The sequence below is a fragment of the Glandiceps talaboti genome, chromosome 11 (genome assembly GCF_964340395.1).
Source record: "Glandiceps talaboti chromosome 11, keGlaTala1.1, whole genome shotgun sequence".
Classification (NCBI taxonomy): Eukaryota; Metazoa; Hemichordata; class Enteropneusta; family Spengelidae; genus Glandiceps; species Glandiceps talaboti.
In genome coordinates this window covers 13,879,830-13,898,001 of record NC_135559.1, presented here as the reverse complement: position 1 = coordinate 13,898,001, position 18,172 = coordinate 13,879,830, and the positions used below count along the sequence as shown (strand labels likewise).

The following is an 18,172-nucleotide window of genomic DNA, read 5'->3' as shown; positions in this document are numbered from 1 at the left end:
ATTTTCCCTACTCAATGAAAGCTAATTTGAAATACCTCGACCACGAATTTGCATACACATTGTAATTATCAAGGTACGAATGATCTGTCTATACTATTACGTCACTGCCAGCACGAGATCAGTTTTACAGGTTTTTACAGCAAAAGCGCATGCGTTATTTAAACCTTCAAGATATCAACTTCCTATGCCATGGAAGGCAATGTTAAATGTGCTATTTAACACTTGGAAACCAATTCTTCACGACAAATCTGTTGTGTTACACCACAGACAAGGAAAATAGCTTTGTGTGTGGATACACGTAATATAATATAACTGTGTTCTAGAGACAATTACCTATTGATCACAAGCATGTATACTAACGTAACAGTAGACAAAGGAATTATAAATGATCTCTTGGAGTTAATTGTTAGTCTAGGCTCAGACCACTATAGAGAAGGTCTAGGCTGACGTGTAATGATAGCTGCTGTAGTCACGCCAGGGACATAAAACACCAATGCACTATTACAAGATAATTACATGTAAAACTTTGCACTGCCCCAAAATACTTAAATAATTCTTGCTTTATACTTTGAGTCCCCAGGTCTTCTTCTTCAGGACTTGGGATTAAAGTGGCGATATGGATGAGGATTTGATATTAATTTTGGATTTTTAATTTTCAAACAAGATTATCAAATCGGTATGAAACAACTTTGAAGTAAGTATGCGTTTGTAACTCAATACATTGTAAAAAGCTATAAAAAATGTGTAATATATTTGTTATTGTACGTACAATTTTACAGATGTTAGTTATAGTTTAGTTCATATTTTAGTTGCAACTATGACGCCATATTTGACCTTTGTGAAGAAATTGGTTTTGATAATGTATACTGCCATCTAGAGGCGACCTTATTATTAACATTCGTCTTTCTAGCTTGGGTGGAAGTTATGTTATAACTTTTGAGCCAATTTATACATGCAATACGACTAGTCTGTAAGGTACGCCGTGACGGGGCGCCCTCAAACATCGGCCAACCCCTCTGTGAGAGGAGGCCGGTGAGGGCGAAACGTCACGACGTATCTGACAGTCTACAATACGACATGCTCTGTATTATTTAATTGGGACGATATTTTTAGAAGTATTCAACATCAGATTATCAAAATAAGTGTACAAGCTTTTAGTTTTGAAAGAAATGTATAATTAAGTTGACTAATTTTCTATCTCAATGAAAAATTTTCCCATCGCAATATTGTGCCTTCCTTTCCTTGCCTTAACGGTAATAGAGTACGCTTCATATTTTCTTTAAAATGAATTTCTTTAAGGGGTAGTTCAAACGTGCGACCCACCACATTGTTACAAAGCGGGTAATAATTTCTGTACATGACATTTGATTTCACAATCCACCATCAAGAATGCACCATTTGTAATTTGTAACAGCTGATGTAAAATAATACAAATCGATTGGTTCAGGACAATGAACAACCACATCGTGAAAACTGCTAATGAAAAGCGCCCTCAACGACACATCTTTCATTCTGTACATACACAAGTCGCACCATAGGGACCTGTAATATTCCATAGATTGTTGTTTTCATTGTCTACAGGCTCAAAATATAATATATTTCCCTTGCCTGTACCAAAACACTTTATATAGTACAGTATAGTGTATGGTACATTTGTAGCAGGATTTGCATATTTTCCTTTGGAAAACATTTTAACAAATACTACATGTCCTAGTGCACTAAACTGCATACTTCACATGTCAATCAAACATAGACCATTTATTAATTTCAAATCATTTTTTTTTTAATTTTCATATTTTAAGAATACATAACTTTACATGACCTTTACAAAAAAAACCATTAAGCATTATGTTCAGAAGATGAAAAATGCTGTTAAATAAGAACGCAAATAAATAGAAATGAACGCAAATTGGAGAGATACATATATATGGTTGCGTCTTAGCTTTCTTCTTTTTTTAAAAGTACACAAACGTAAGGGAAGGATGCATTGTATAGCTTTTGGCAAATATCATCAGAACTGTTTTAATTTAAACGTAACAAAAGATCGTAAGCTAGAAATTAAGTAAGACTACATTAGCACAACACTGACAATTCTTGTAAGAATCAGTCTAAAATTTGCATAAATTAGCATAAATAGGCATAGCAGGGATGAACATTCTTGAATGTATTTGACTCCTCCCCTCTGGAAACAAGCTTCCATACCCACTGTTCTGACAAAGTGGACTGAGCTACATTAGACGTATGACACACCATCACCAAGCAAATAGGTGGGTGAAGTCATTCTTCTTAATAATGTAACTCATTGTTCACACCTTGCGACTTTTTTTTTTTAGAGACAAAGTAATTAGTATAAACACTTTGTAGTTGCCAATCAACTCTATCTGAACAACAGGATGAAATACAAGTGGTAGTCTGAAGATAAATTTCTTACACTTCATTGTTATTCATCTTAAAGATATTCCATCATATCAGATGGATTCAGCCATTTGAAAAGATAATATTGGAAGCATGCAAACTTTTTGACTTCTATTCTTTCAAAAAGTGGAACAATAGTACTTAATCTCTAAATTCTGACAAAATCAACTCTGATCATATGTGTTTGCTTGTTGATGTAGTTCTTCAAAAGATGGCCGCCATTCCAAATCCAAAATGGCTGCCGTGAAGTACATAACATTGTTTTATAAACTAGATCTTTAGTCAGTGAATGAAGTAGTTACAAAAGCTAAAGTAGTACTCTAGTCTCTGTTAATATTATGAATTTCTCTCTCCAATGTTTTAAAAAATGTTTTGATTTTTAAGCTTTTACTTTTTCATTAGGCCTAAAATGCTACATCAGAACTAAAATCATTTCTTTCTGGAAAAATAATATGTTCTTTACTATACATGTACTTCCTATACACTTCTCTTGATAACTAAACATGTATGTACAAAATTTCAAAGATCTGTCCATTTTTTACATTTTTTTCACATAATTTCATGTACATACATGCTTTTCTTTTTAATTTACAACTTAAAAATGACAAAATATATTGATTCGAGAACACTGAAAGCAATAAGACAAAATGGTAACATAACACTCAGATCTGCTCAACCACTCTCCTGTATCACTGTAAATCGATTGAGATCTGCCATTGGGTGAATTTCAAAGGTTAAAGGTTAATTTCAACCAATGAAATCATCTGAATCATCTAATTAGCATTTGTATTTGCCTATTTGCATAGACACCAAACAGTCCAATCAGGTGCTCCCTTACAAACTCAAAGCATGGTCTTTAGCAATGAGGAGGCAGAACTCCATTCATGGGCGGGTACAAGAGAAATGATTGACAGAAGTGAACAAAAAAGAGGCAGTGCAACACTGGGAAGTACATACAAACGGCAACATACACAACTACACATTTTTACCCTCTTATTCCTGAAAAGGCAAAGCATACCACAAAGAAATCACTATATACATGCAAGCTGGGATAAGAGGTTCGACAATATAACTTACAGAAAAACTAAAAGTAATAAAAGTCACTTCACTGCAACTAACTCAATGTGACGGCAACAGAGTTGGAAAAAAAATCAAAACATGCATCATACAACATATCATTTTGTTGATATCACATCTGTTCTAAAAGACAATTCAAAACAGATCAAGCAAACTTACACCTAGGTACACCTGGTTCCAGGCCCAATCAATGGACAAAACCTACGGCACACCTGGGATTTTCTTTAAGAAACTATACATGGCATAAGGTGTGAATATCAACAATACGATATATAACAACATGTAGAGATTTTTAGCTCTGTGCAAAACGAGAAAAATAATCACTTTCGGTTAAATACAAAAACCTTGAAGTTATTCATGGCAGAGTGAACATAATATTTCGTGTGTATTTCAGCTGCACTGTGATAAACAAAACAAGCTAGAGAATGAAGGACCTTTGACCTATGGATTCATCCAATCAGATTCTCTGTTACAAGTATGGATGTATCATGACATAAAACAAGCAAATTACTATTGGGTCAAAGGTCACAACACCTGCCTAAACACAAATGAAGGTTCAAAGAGACTCGCAAACTGCATGCAAAGTAGGGGTCAAGAAACAAATTTTTCCTTCGCTAGTTTGATCTACAGGAATGTCATAAATTATTTCAAATGGTTTGTCATTTTGTCCTGAGTTGTCAAGAGAACTGACCATTTTGTACGAACCAAAACAACTTGACAAAAACAGAAATTCTAACCTTGCAACATGTTTTCTTTTAAAAATTTCATTCCAGAAATATGTGCATGCATGGTAATAAAATGTCTACAAATGTATGAAAAATAATTATTGATGAACATATTACGTTTTGGATTTTGGCAAACAAGCAACGTGAAAAAATACTGCATCTTGTTTTCTATTTCAACTATTGTCACTATGGTTACATGACTACATTTCTATAAAAGGAAATCCTTCTTCCAAATAAGGATGAACTCTTGTCACTTTGGTTAGATGACTGTACATTTTCTATAAAAGGAAATCCTTCTTCCAAATAAGGATTCTCACAATTCAGTAATGTTTGCATACAGAAATACCTTGTACAATCATAATACACAGCCATATATGGTAACATTTCATCCATATATGGGATTCAAGCAGTATGGTTTTCAAAAAACAAACTTACTCGGAGGAAAAGCTGAAATGGGGGAAAATCAACAAATGATAAATGGAACACATTAGTCATAAAAACTACTCTGTGAGGAAAATAATTCCAGTTTTCAAACTCTGTATGTTCTTATCCATGACATTTCCTTTCTAAAATGATATCATACAAACTAAACATTCAGGGGTGAAGATTTCAACCACTGTCATATTGTATGCACCAAAGTTGAGCAAGGACTACTTCATTTTATTTTTTTATTTGGTCTTACTTTGATTGGTTTTCAGGATATGATCTACTTCATAGTACATTTTTAATACAAGTTTTTGTTCATTTAGTTTTTAGGGAGTACTTTCTTATGGTAAGGCATATGCATATAATTTGAATAAATAATCATTGAAGTCCAAAGCTACCAATGGCATTGCTAGAAAGTTGACTGCTTTGAATAAATTAGCATAAGTCATATGCAACCAATGGTACTGATAGGTAGATTGTGAATTATGCATATAATTTAAATATATAATAATTAGGGTCAGATGGAAGGTTGTGTGAATTACGCATATCATTTCGAATAAATTAAGTGTTAAGCTGACTGACGGAATAGGTAAGAATTCGATAAGACTGACAAAGATTAAGTTTTTTTTACAAAGACAGGTCAAATATGTTGTTACAGTTAAGAAAAATGGATTATATCATCTCACAGAGCAGTACCCCTTTTAAATCAAGCAAGTTGAAAGTGGATAAATTCACTTCATTATCTGCTTATAACTGTAAAATAATACTATTAACATACATGATTTGGGTTTCCATATTGGCAATAATGATCTCTTATATCATCTGTAAAATTATTTCTACCTTAATGTCAACAAAAGACTTACTTTTACTGCTACTCACCCCTCTCCACAGTAATAGAACAAACTCTAACAATATGGTTATACCAAGTTTGTGGGTAGGGAGGGGGTGATACGTTGGAAGTAATAACATGGTAAGATTCTTACTTTTACTACTACTCACCCCTCTCTATAGTAATAGAGCAAACTCTAACAATATGGTTATACCAAGGTTTTGGGTAGGGAGGGGTGATACATTGAATAATGGTGGGTATATGGGTAAGGGAAAAAAACAAACATAAAGGTTTCATTAGTAGTTGGCGTAACCAAAATTAGAAAGCCCCTATGTCCTACAAGTCTGCAGTACCACAGATGTTATGCTAACTTCCTTTATTTTCTACTTGCATTTCAATGTTGCCTTATTTATTGCATTCATTGACATGATAAAGCAAAACAAATGAAGGCATATGTTGGTAGACAAATGGGAGCCATGTGGTGGCCAATTTAGTACTATTGGTGCCATCTTGTCTACACAAAATTCAACCTTGGTACACTGTTTTGGTTGTGATACATTGTTGCAAAAATAATATGGTGCCATGAAGTCTACAAAATGTGACACTGTGTGTAGTTCTGATACATTGTTGCCATATTTGTTTGCACTACAAACTCACAGTATGCCATGGTGTCTACAAATGCTGATAATGTTATATATCCCGTGAAAAAACACTGGTGCATTCGCTTACTTGTGGTAAGCAGTAATGAGGCAAGTTTCGTGCAAAGACATACAATGTAAATAGTGCCAGGAGCCTGGATCCCATAACTCTATTTGGTGATAGAATGCTACATCATATAACAACCGAGTACAACTGATAATGTTACAATATAATTTCCACAAATATAAAAAAGCGTCATGTGTTTTTGTATCAGTTGTGTTGTTGTGTTGTTGTTTTTACCTAATTTTGTCTTTGCATGAAGTCTTTCCTTGGCTCACTTCATTCAAGCAAATGCTTTGGTATTTTTTCGCAGGTTGTAGTCCGAACAAACTGTTTGTATATAAGCTATTCATTACATGAACAAGCACTGATTGTTGCAATGTTGAAGCATGTTTAGCTAAAATGTTGCCATTTTTAGCTACAATTCAGTACACAACAAGAGAATAGAACTGCAGACTTGTAAGTATTGGAGAGTCTACAATGATTTAGCCATACATGGGGAATAAAAATTTTCATTTGGAGGTAGGATTTTCTCCAAAGTGTGACATGATTCCTCACAGCCAACTACATCGCTACCTCAACCACTAAAGTGGGGCCAACTGGTTACACAGATTATTGAAGAGTGCCACCACATGATCTAATGATCTACCTATCTATCTATCCAAACTACCAGGTCTATTAGTTATGAAAGTTTTTATGTTCTTTACATGACGTACGGAAAAGATGTCCACTGTTTTAAGTAAATACCCGTAGTACGAAGGATTCATACATACAAACAAACAAAACATGTGGTAAACAAGCAATCAAACATACAAATTCCATTCAAAAATAGACACTTTCAAAATATGGACGTGTTTTTCCTTCACAAAAGGCAGGAGCATGCACATTGGGGTACTGTTTAGCTCTAGTGAATTGACTGCTGTCATTTAACTATGTAAATATCTCCTTTGGTGTCATTTTTCACTCAATAATGAAGCCAAGAGCGAAAATTTGTCATTTCAGTGAGATAATTTCAGAAGCCTTCTGGAAAGTCAGTAAACAATATGAAAAAAGAAAGTTGCAAAAGTTGGTGGGAACATTGATGAAAAGACGGGTAAACCATTCCATTTTGTGGCACGGATCGAGTGTCATAACAACAGCAGAATATCAATTCTTACCACTAGAGGGTGCTAATCATTAGCCCAATACACATTTAGAATCAAAGTACACAGGTTAAACTTCAATTTAGACTATGGAAGATCTACTTATTAAGTGTTTATTATACAATCAACTGTATATATAGCTGCCAGCGCAGAGCCTTAATTTAAAATTTCAGATTAAATTCGTCTATTAGGTCTAAAACTAATATTTAGGAAATTCCATTGGGGAAAAACTATTTTTTACAACAAAATGCATTGCTTTTATAAATAATAATATCCAAACTTGTAAATGCATTTCTCCACCTCTGATCCACTTGGAATCCGCATCTTCTGGATCCATCCGTCTGTAACCTGTACACACCCATCACCAAGTGGAATCTACCAAATGCACATGAGCATAGGTAAGCTTCAAAAAGGAATGGAAGAGGTGGACTCTACCATTCTACCATGTAGGGTAAGGAAGGTTGGATGGGCAGTACTTTACAAAGTCACAACAGCGAATGCTACAAGTAAACAGAACGTCCAGAGTGATAACCTCACAGAGGCTGCTCCTGAATTTTCACTCTCACTGTTCTTGTATTTTTGTGACGATTCAGTTAATGTTTCTAGTCCATTGTTTGAGGGCACATATCCAGAATTCCGAGATCCCGATGTGTAATCACCTGAAGAGGAAAGGAAAGGAATGGGAAAAAATTGTCAAATGTGGGCTTGTTTTAGAGGGAATTTCTGATAATTTTTTTCAACGCTGACAACAAAACATTTGATGCACCACTATTTGCAATGATATGGATTTGATAATGTTATTTCATATCTAGAAATGTTAATCAATGCAGAATAGGGAACTTGCAAAACCGCCATCTTGAATATCCTGAATGTTGCATCATGGGAAATATGATAAATATGAATCAATCAGTCAATATTGTAAACAATATTGTTACACTGTTTGTAACCACAAATAATCTAGTCATGGTTACCCTGACGATTAAAGGAGCTTCATTCTATCTAAAGCTCCAGATTAGGTATCACGATAACTACAGATAATCCCATAGTCCTTTGCGTCTGAGCATGCTCAGTCTGGATTGCAAGTTCCCTAGTGAATAGTCACTACATTATCAGCAAGGGTACCCCCACAGTGCAGACTGTGAGATGTGTTAATTATTTCATCCCCATCTGTGTGTTCTGTTTCCTGATTGGCTGATAGGATGGCACATGTTGTATCTGAGTAAGTGTTGGGCACATGTTGTATCTCAAAGGCTACTCTAAATATAACACTGGTAATCTAGCCTTCGGTTTACTAAGAAAGGTCCAAACTAAAACTATTGTTCTTCAACGTGGTAGATTACACAAGTGGGTGATAGCAGTTCCTCTGTTGTGCAATTCTAATCACCCAGTGATCACCACAGTGTAAACATTGGAAGTCCCAAAACAGCACTGCAAGTTCATGGAACTCTAAATAAACTAGTTTTCAGAGACGCCTCCCTACTGAGACTATAATTAAACCAACGGCTAGTCAATAGCTTATCACTGTTATATCAACAGGTTATGACAATAGTTTTAGTTTGTGTCTATCTTAGAAAACTGAAGAATCAACTACGACGGTAATAACATAATCAAAGTTTCCAACCTACCTTCATAGATGGGCTTTTTATGGACAGACAGAGTCTTGAATTCTTTCATCGCTACTGCACCATAACCCAGTTCTGAGAATGCTTGTACTTGAAACACATAATGTGTGTCAAACTTCAATTGTGTTATAGTGACGCACAGTTTGTCCTGTAAAATCAAATGACATATCACCAATAATGTTCATCAGCTTAGTAGATCAAATGATTTACAAAGGTTTTAATGCAAAAGCAGTTCAAAGTTTTTAGCAGTGCGATTTCAACTTGTCTTGGTCGACGATCCTCATCAGAAAACACAAAAGACACTGGTATAGTTTACAATCTATTTACTGTATAAAGACAACATAGAATCTAAAACTGTGTGTGATTCTCCAGTTTTATCATCCTTTACTGCTGTACTTGCTGAAGCATGGACTATCGCTTCATGATCAAAGTCTACCACATTTTGTTAACAAGCAAGTAATTACATCTGCACCTCTTGAATCGTAACATCTACAAGATGGCCGAAACTTCAGAAACTAAAATATGGCATATTCTATCAGTTTGCCGTACATTTACCATTTGTTGACAAACAATTGGATCTTATGAAATGTTTATTCATACTATTTACACACTGACATCAAGCCAGGGTAAACATCACTGAGGACTAGACAGGTAACTTTCACATTAGAATGATTGAGCCATTTCTTGTTAATGCTTAATTAGTGTATTTTACAGTATGCAATAGAAAATAAAATTGGAACATCTACCAACGACAGCAGATGGAATTTTAGAAAAATCTGTCAAAGACCACTTTTCAATGTTGACACACAGTTGACATACCTGAGGTAGATCTCGTGTATTTTCTGTCCGCCTGTCAATAACAGGAAACCCTTCACTTCCTTGGAGACCATCTGGTGAGGGCATTTTCTCTGCCCAGGTGACTTTATAGCCAGAAATTTCAAGACCAGGTGCTAATTCTGGAGACCGCCAATGAAACTGACATTCTATTTCTGGCGAGTTATTGACAACCATGATGTAGGATAAATTCATTGGCTTTGGCAGCATATCAGGTGCTTTAAAATCAGAAACAATAAAAAGTCATTTTTCCAACAAAATTAGAAATTATATCAAATGTTAATTTTTCTGACAAAACATTTTATACCACACACAAGCAATGTGGTCTACGTTTGTAAAGAAAATGCCGGATTTACAGCTGAAACAGGTAGGGTCGTCAGAAGACTGCACATAACATATACATTTACAGCTAAAACAGGAAGGGGTTCATCAGAAGACTGTACATAACATATACATTTCAATGATAATATAGTCTTCTGGTGAACACTGCCTGTGTTAGCTGTAATATTGTCTATGTTAAATATAGTCTTCTGGCAAACACTGCCTGTTTTAGCTGTAATATTGTCTATGTTAAATATAGTCTTCTGGTGAACACTGCCTGTTTTAGCTGTAATATTGTCTATGTTAAATATAGTCTTCTGGCAAACACTGCCTGTTTTAGCTGTAATATTGTCTATGTTAAATATAGTCTTCTGGTGAACACTGCCTGTTTTAGCTGTAATATTGTCTATGTTAAATATAGTCTTCTGGCAAACACTGCCTGTTTTAGCTGTAATATTGTCTATGTTAAATATAGTCTTCTGGTGAACACTGCCTGTTTTAGCTGTAATATTGTCTATGTTAAATATAGTCTTCTGGTGAACACTGCCTGTTTTAGCTGTAATAATGTATATGTTACATATAGTCTTCTGGCAAACACTGCCTGTTTTAGCTGTAATATTGTCTATGTTAAATATAGTCTTCTGGTGAACACTGCCTGTTTTAGCTGTAATATTGTCTATGTTAAATATAGTCTTCTGGCAAACACTGCCTGTTTTAGCTGTAATATTGTCTATGTTAAATATAGTCTTCTGGTGAACACTGCCTGTTTTAGCTGTAATATTGTCTATGTTAAATATAGTCTTCTGGTGAACACTGCCTGTTTTAGCTGTAATAATGTATATGTTACATATAGTCTTCTGGCAAACACTGCCTGTTTTAGCTGTAATATTGTCTATGTTAAATATAGTCTTCTGGTGAACACTGCCTGTTTTAGCTGTAATATTGTCTATGTTAAATATAGTCTTCTGGTGAACACTGCCTGTTTTAGCTGTAATATTGTCTATGTTAAATATAGTCTTCTGGTGAACACTGCCTGTTTTAGCTGTAATAATGTCTATGTTACATATAGTCTTCTGGCAAACACTGCCTGTTTTAGCTGTGAGTTGGGCACAACAGGATTAAACACTATTCAAATACCTGGTGTTGAACAGTTAGGATAACGTCTCCCTTTAACTACCACTGCTTGACATGGGTGAGTGAAGAAATGTATAATACTTTCTGGTCCAAGATTCCCATCTGACGCAGCAGGACGGATCTTTACTTCGTATTGGCAGTCAAATTCTAAGTCATAAATATCAAAAGATTTGTCCTGGAAAAAACGCAAACATGAATTCACAAGTCAGTTTTTTTCACAATTTGTTGTACTTACATATTTTTGATGTTAGTTATCAAAAAAACAAAAACATAACAGGAACAGAGTTAATACCACAGTTTTGATTCATGACAAAAACTATTTCAAAATATAAATATAAACACTTTTTTTTGTGATAATGTATGCATTTCTTGTCACCTTCATATAAACAGCCATTTTGAATTTTCCTTGGCGGCCATTTTGAATTTTCCAACCAAAGCACTTAATTTCAGTTTTCTTACCAAATATGGTATTTGCTGAAAAACTTACTGAAAATCTCATGTTTCGGATGAATAAGTTATCATCAAACAGCAAAATCTACAGAAATTCAGCAATGCCATAGCATGTTAAGGCAAGCAAAAGTTTGGTCATAAATTCTGGTGGTGCATTGGTGGTAAAATGAGAATATCTAACCTATCCAAAACAATAATGGTATGATCCTATTGTTTATTTCTAAATAGGATCATTCCATTTGCATTGGACAGGTATGTACAGGCTGATAATGTAACTGGTAAGTATACTGATATGTAGTTTGGTGACATGCAGCATTTGAAAACGTAAAATATTTGGATAATATTTTAGTGATGATGTATTTGTTAGATATAATAAAAGCTCTTTCACTGCCACCATTTTCCCATTTTTTTTTTAAAAAGTGTTTTTTTTCCCTTAAAATTTGACCTAATATGGAGATGATATCTCCATGTTTTAGAATCATTAAAGAAGAATTCTTTGTACAGTACACTACTAATGAGTTCTTGGATGTTTGGTTTTTTTTGGCGGGAAAACAAAAGCAGTGAAAGAGCAAACTATAATCGATATAAAAAAATGAACAATTAGGATAAAACAGATTAATTTTGACAACTAACCCAAAAATAACAATATTGTAACATAACACAATGGCTTAAACTACAAACAAAATGATTCAAAATGCAAAAAAACAGCAACTGAGGATGAGGGCGTAGTGTAACAGTTAGTGACAGACAAATAAAAACTGCACATTTCAGGCATGAAAACACTCATTAGACATGCACGTGCAATTTGTCCTTTGACTGGAGGACAAGCTTGAAGTGTCTATGAAACTCACGCAAACCAACTTACAAGGCTGGTGGCCCCTTTCATCCGTGGCCGTTCTCTTCCGTCTCTCTGAACAGAATTTAAGATCACAAAATCGAATTTCATATGATTGGTAAATTTTACAATAATTTTTGACATGCCAATTATATTTTTATTGACAAATTTTGTTAATTTATCCTTATGATGCCGCCTTTGTTTTTGTTAAATCTTTTGTGGGGATTGTGTTGATGGAAAAGAGGGACGAGGTGGGGGGATGGGTGAATCAGTTCCTTAAAGTGCCATGCAATAGTAACCACACAACATCACTGCAGCATGAACAGGAGCACAGAATACAGAAAGCTGCATGCAGCAACTGTAGCAGGACAAGCGGCAACATAACAACCATAAAACCTGCAGCATAGCAACCATTTAATCTGCAGCATTGACATGAGGGATAATCTTTCAAAAAAAAACACCACACAAACAAACAAACATGCGACACATCCTACAAGCACACTATCATCACACAAACAAACAAATAACATCCTACAAACAGTCACCACACAAACGTACAACACATTCTACAAACAGTCAGCGTACAACAAATGTATAACACATTCTACCAACAGTCACCACACAAATATACAACACATCCTACAAAACAGTCACCACACAAACAAATATACAACACATCCTACAAAACAGTCACCACACAAACAAACAAACAAACAACACATCCTACAAACACACTATCATCACACAAACAAACATACGACACATCCTACAAAACAGTCACCACACAAACAAACAAACAAACAAACAACACATCCTACAAACACACGATCAAACTTTCATGTCACCTTTTAATAAGTTTAAATGTACAATTAATTTTTACCAACAACAATTAGCATGTTAAATATTAGTACTGCAGTTGGTCAAGAATAATTTCATTATTTCATCACTAGGTGGCGCCCTTCATTATCTGCCACCTAGGGTTCTGTACAATCCACACACTGTACACACACATCATAAGTTGCATGACTCCATATGCAAACACACACCTCTCAATCTAGGCTGCGGATAAACCATACATCATGGAGGGGTGCTGATTAGATGGTAAAAGCATTGCAAGAACAGTCTATTATTAATTTTGGGGAGGGAAATCTGACCAAATATTGTGGGAAGGCTAAGAGGGAGGGTAGATGATCCGATACTCACATGTGACGTAGCACCAAGTGTTGACGATGGTCTAGGTCCGATACAATTTGTCGCACCCCAGTAAATCATAAATCTCGTTGCTTTAGCACCAGCTGTAACACAATATATAAAATTATAATTACAATGTGTTGACAAGCATTACAGACCTAGTGTACACACCAAAGTTTTGACACAGAAGTTGATGAATAAAGTAGTTGCAAAAAATTTGGAAAAAATTGAAAAAAATCAGTAAAATTTGATTAACACTGAAAAAATTTGATAACCACAAGTTAAGGCATCTGAAAGCAAATATTGCAATATACTTATTGGTCTAAATGAACCGCAAGCACAAACGATACTGTGTTAAAACAAAACATACTGTGCACACCACCACAGAGGGCGCGTCATATGCTAAAATCCAAAGAACACTAACAAATTAATACTTACTCAGTGGCTGGTCCCAGGACATGGGTGTTTTAAGTTTATCAATGGTTGAAACATTGATCCAAAAGAACCCTAAGTAAAAACATAGTGTACTAAAACAAACGAAAATGTGCATAGAGCCATTGAGGGCGCCATACACATATAATAGCTCTAGACTCGAGTAAATCAGTACTTACTCTTTGGCTGGCCCCAAGAGACATGTGCTTTCAGTTTATCATGATGCCAAAATGGTCTTTCTACCGTAACACCATCAAGTGGTCCTGGAGGCATAGAACTGGGAACTTTTATTCCAGTTGGATCTCCCGGTAATATTACTCCATCTATATTGAAAGAGGAATTTGAGCAAACAGGTTTTTAAAAGACAGTACCAATGGTGCTGTATCACAACTGTATACTTTAATGTTTTATTAGTCCAATTCAGTTGTTTACTTTCCCTGTTTGTAACAGGTTCTGCTTGTCAATGCTTGGCTGTCACTGGTTGTACCTTACTCTGGTTGGATACTTGGACATACAGAAAGATGGTAAAATTCTTCACTTTTTGGAATCACTTTCCAGAAAATTTGTCCAAAACTATTTCTACATGAAATAACAGACAAGATACCACAAGATTGACTCACCTGACTGCGCTATGTAGGGTGTAAGTATTGTTTTGGAAGTTCGTTCACTGCGTAGTCTGCTTTTACCCCACTGTGAAAATGCTTGGATCTGAATGAAATATTCTGTGTCTATATGGAGATTTTCTAACTTGATGTAATGTTGATCCTGAAAATTAAAACATCAAAAAACTTAAGAAAACTGATTTAATATGTCTGAATATGATGATAGTTCCTGTACTGCTAGAATGGAACACATGTTCGTTGTGGGGAGAGAACTCTAATACATTAAAAAAAAAAAAAAAAAAAAAAAAAAAAAAACCATGCAATATTGTTTTGACCTACCCCTGGAACATGTCTTCTATGTTCTTGTAAAGGCACATACATTGGTCGGACCATTTTCAACCTCCGACTGTAATACACTCGATACCTCACAATTGGCAGGACGCTGTATTTTGGTTCCTCCCACAGTATGTACGTATTGACCTTACCGGTACCCATGTACTCCGATTTACCCTGCGTTATGTTACGAGGAGGACCTGGCGGATTCGGATCTGAAACGAAAGAAACATTCAGTATTTCAAACATTGTGTCCTCTCCTGGTGTCTTTATCAGTTGCTGTTTATTTAAGACATGTCACATGACGTTTGAACATTTTGCAACGTTTCATAAGTTCATTATCCCCAAGAATGATCTGACCAAGAATTTTCCTGGCATGAGTTTCCAGGACTTCAAGGAAATCTATCTTTCTTGACATCAGTTACAAATCATCTCAACTTACCATCTTCTAGTTTCATTGGTATACTAGATTCTGTATATCCTTGTGTTCCGTTCATATTCACAGCAGATACTCGGAACTCGTACCATCTTCCTGGAAGTACTGTGTTAATTGTGACAAGAACATCAGTGGACTGCAACAAAACAAACAACAACAAATGTTGAAATTTTTTTGTTCAAGATCATAACGAACAAAAGTTATATTCTCTTCATTTCATCCCAATTGTTCGAACTATTTCTCTTTATTATATTTAATATACGGTAATAATTTATAAATCCACCCATATTTGGCAATAATTTACATAACTAACCATATTTGGTAATAATTTACATAACTATATTTGGTAATAATTTAAGTAAACATCCATATATAGTAATAATTTACATAGCTATATTTGGTAATAATTTATAAAACCATCCATATTTGGCAATAATTTACATAACTATCCATATTTGGTAATATGTAAATTACAATGTAATAGATAGACTTATTTGTTGTTGATGACAGCTCCCAGCACATTTACCACGTACACAACAGCCTGTGACATAACATTTATCACATTATCCTGTCGGACAGACAAGTTTTTTTACTCCGTTTATTTAAGACTACTTAAGCTTCACGGTTTTAAATGCACTTAAAAATGAAAAATGTCTTTTAAACCGACACTTCCAAGACTTAAAGTTTGGCATACATACTTTATCTTTTGATACTAGGCAAATAAAATTAAAAAGACAACTACTTCTACCTCAGTGCTTTCTAATGTGTGAAGTGTTGACATGGTTTTTTTTGTCATGGAGGTCAATATTTGCAGAATGTCTGACATTTCAAGTGGGAAACTGTTGAGAGCCACATTTGTGAGATCTTGTCCTTTTGAAGTCCATTAAAAGTCAATTCCCACGTTCTAGTACAGTTATAATAATTTTTTTCTCTTCAACCCAAGAACTCAATTATTTATTGCAAATGTATATCTTAAATTGTTCTCATTTATTTCCTACAACTCTTCAGCAAAAAGTTTTAATTTTGACAAATATTCTGAGAATAAGATATCCTTGGGTTTTTTTTTAAATCTAGAGAAAACAGTGGGTCATTCCATAACTTTATCAAAAGTATTATTATTTTACTGACAACTTACAATTTTAAAATAGAATTTATGTTGTATGTTGTCAAAGCAAATTTCAATGGTGCCATGGCAACATAACACTGTCCCATCAACATATGATGTTGCATGTTGCAGGTCCCCACCCCACAAAGAAGAAAACAAACAATTATTGAAGTTTTATCTAAATCACGCCTTTCAGGATCAAACTCATAACTCAAAACTGGCCTCGGGGTAACTCTCCTGTCGCACACTAAAACCTGCCAAATTATCACCTACCATGTTGTCATGGTAATGTTGGTTACTATGGTAACTTACCTGTGCAACTGTCTGCCAGTCCCACATATGGGCATGACTTGCATGTTCTCCTATATTCCCCCTCATTTCTAAGGAATACACAATCACATCGCTGCTATTGTTTTCTGGAGACGGTAACCAGGTGACAATAAATGTATCTTTGTTGCCACTAAGGATCACAAAGGGGTGATTTGGTGGTAAAGCTGGTGTACCTGTAGGTCATCAACAAAAAATTACCATTTTTGAAAAAAAAAATGTCTGCCATTCACATATGAGAATTTTCTTTATTGAGTTCACAGTGTGGTATAAATTATCAAAAATTCCATACGATACTAAATGATGTTTAAAATGAAATCATGACAAGCAATAGAAGTTTCTTTGCTAAAATCAAATGCTTGCCATCCTTTGTTGCATAAAATATTGAGACTCCAATCTTCCATATATGGCTTGCTTGACATTAACATCTCATTTACATACAAGACATGAGTTTTAACATCAGTCTCATTCTGACTGTAGAACTTTTAACGACCACAGCAATTTTGGTTTTGACTTACTAAGATAGACACAAACTAAAACTACAGTTGCACCATATGTTGACATAAACTATTGTATATCTGTTGGTTTAAGTATACTCACAATAGAGTGGCATTTCTGATGTGACTTCCATGATCTTATATTTGAGGGATTTCCAGTGTTTACACTGTCTTGATTACAAGGTGATTTATATACCACATAACATAGGAACTGCTTTCACCCAACTTGTGTAGGCTACATCAAACATCACATCAAACAAAACAGTGTTTGTTTGTGTCTATCTTAGTAAACCGAAACCTAGACTGCCGCTGTTGTATATTACAGAATGTTGCATAAATTTTAAGTATGTAACAATGAAACTAAACTAAGTGTACAGAGTGGCTGAAGTTGTAGTAGACTTACCCTTAAACCGATCTACTGGTTCTTGGCAGGTATGTCCACACGTGTTCGGACAGCATTTCAGTGCTTCACCACACTCCATGTCTTCTGCGCATTCTTCTAGGCATGCTGCAGCGAATGCAGTAGCTTCTTCCGGATTGGGACACTCACCGGCTTTATTTTTATGGATAGTTTTAATAAACTCACAACTGGCAAAACACTCATCGTCATCAATACTCTGTGACAACAAAGCATACAACAAAACACATAATGAGATAGTATGAACAACCAAAAATACAATCTGACCATTAGCCATTTAAAGAGGGGGAGAAGGAAGGGGGGGGGGGGGGGGGGGGTAGTT

The 18,172-nt window shown here is 35.0% G+C and overlaps 1 protein-coding gene across 1 annotated transcript in view; it reads right to left on the bottom strand.

Annotated features, from left to right (window-relative positions):
* Nucleotides 1-1,828: 1,828 nt before the first annotated feature.
* LOC144441962 (anosmin-1-like) overlaps nucleotides 1,829-18,172 on the bottom strand; it is a 61,248-nt gene continuing 44,904 nt past the window's right edge. Inside the window, exons 4-15 of the mRNA XM_078131233.1 lie at nucleotides 17,836-18,049; nucleotides 16,921-17,111; nucleotides 15,510-15,639; nucleotides 15,074-15,282; nucleotides 14,753-14,897; nucleotides 14,312-14,455; nucleotides 13,713-13,804; nucleotides 12,540-12,584; nucleotides 11,228-11,399; nucleotides 9,755-9,987; nucleotides 8,939-9,083; nucleotides 1,829-7,972 (exon numbers count right to left, since the gene is read on the bottom strand). Of these exons, the coding sequence (XP_077987359.1) occupies nucleotides 7,791-7,972; nucleotides 8,939-9,083; nucleotides 9,755-9,987; nucleotides 11,228-11,399; nucleotides 12,540-12,584; nucleotides 13,713-13,804; nucleotides 14,312-14,455; nucleotides 14,753-14,897; nucleotides 15,074-15,282; nucleotides 15,510-15,639; nucleotides 16,921-17,111; nucleotides 17,836-18,049 (1,902 nt within the window). The 3' untranslated portion in view covers nucleotides 1,829-7,790. The remainder of the gene's footprint in view (nucleotides 7,973-8,938; nucleotides 9,084-9,754; nucleotides 9,988-11,227; nucleotides 11,400-12,539; nucleotides 12,585-13,712; nucleotides 13,805-14,311; nucleotides 14,456-14,752; nucleotides 14,898-15,073; nucleotides 15,283-15,509; nucleotides 15,640-16,920; nucleotides 17,112-17,835; nucleotides 18,050-18,172) is intronic.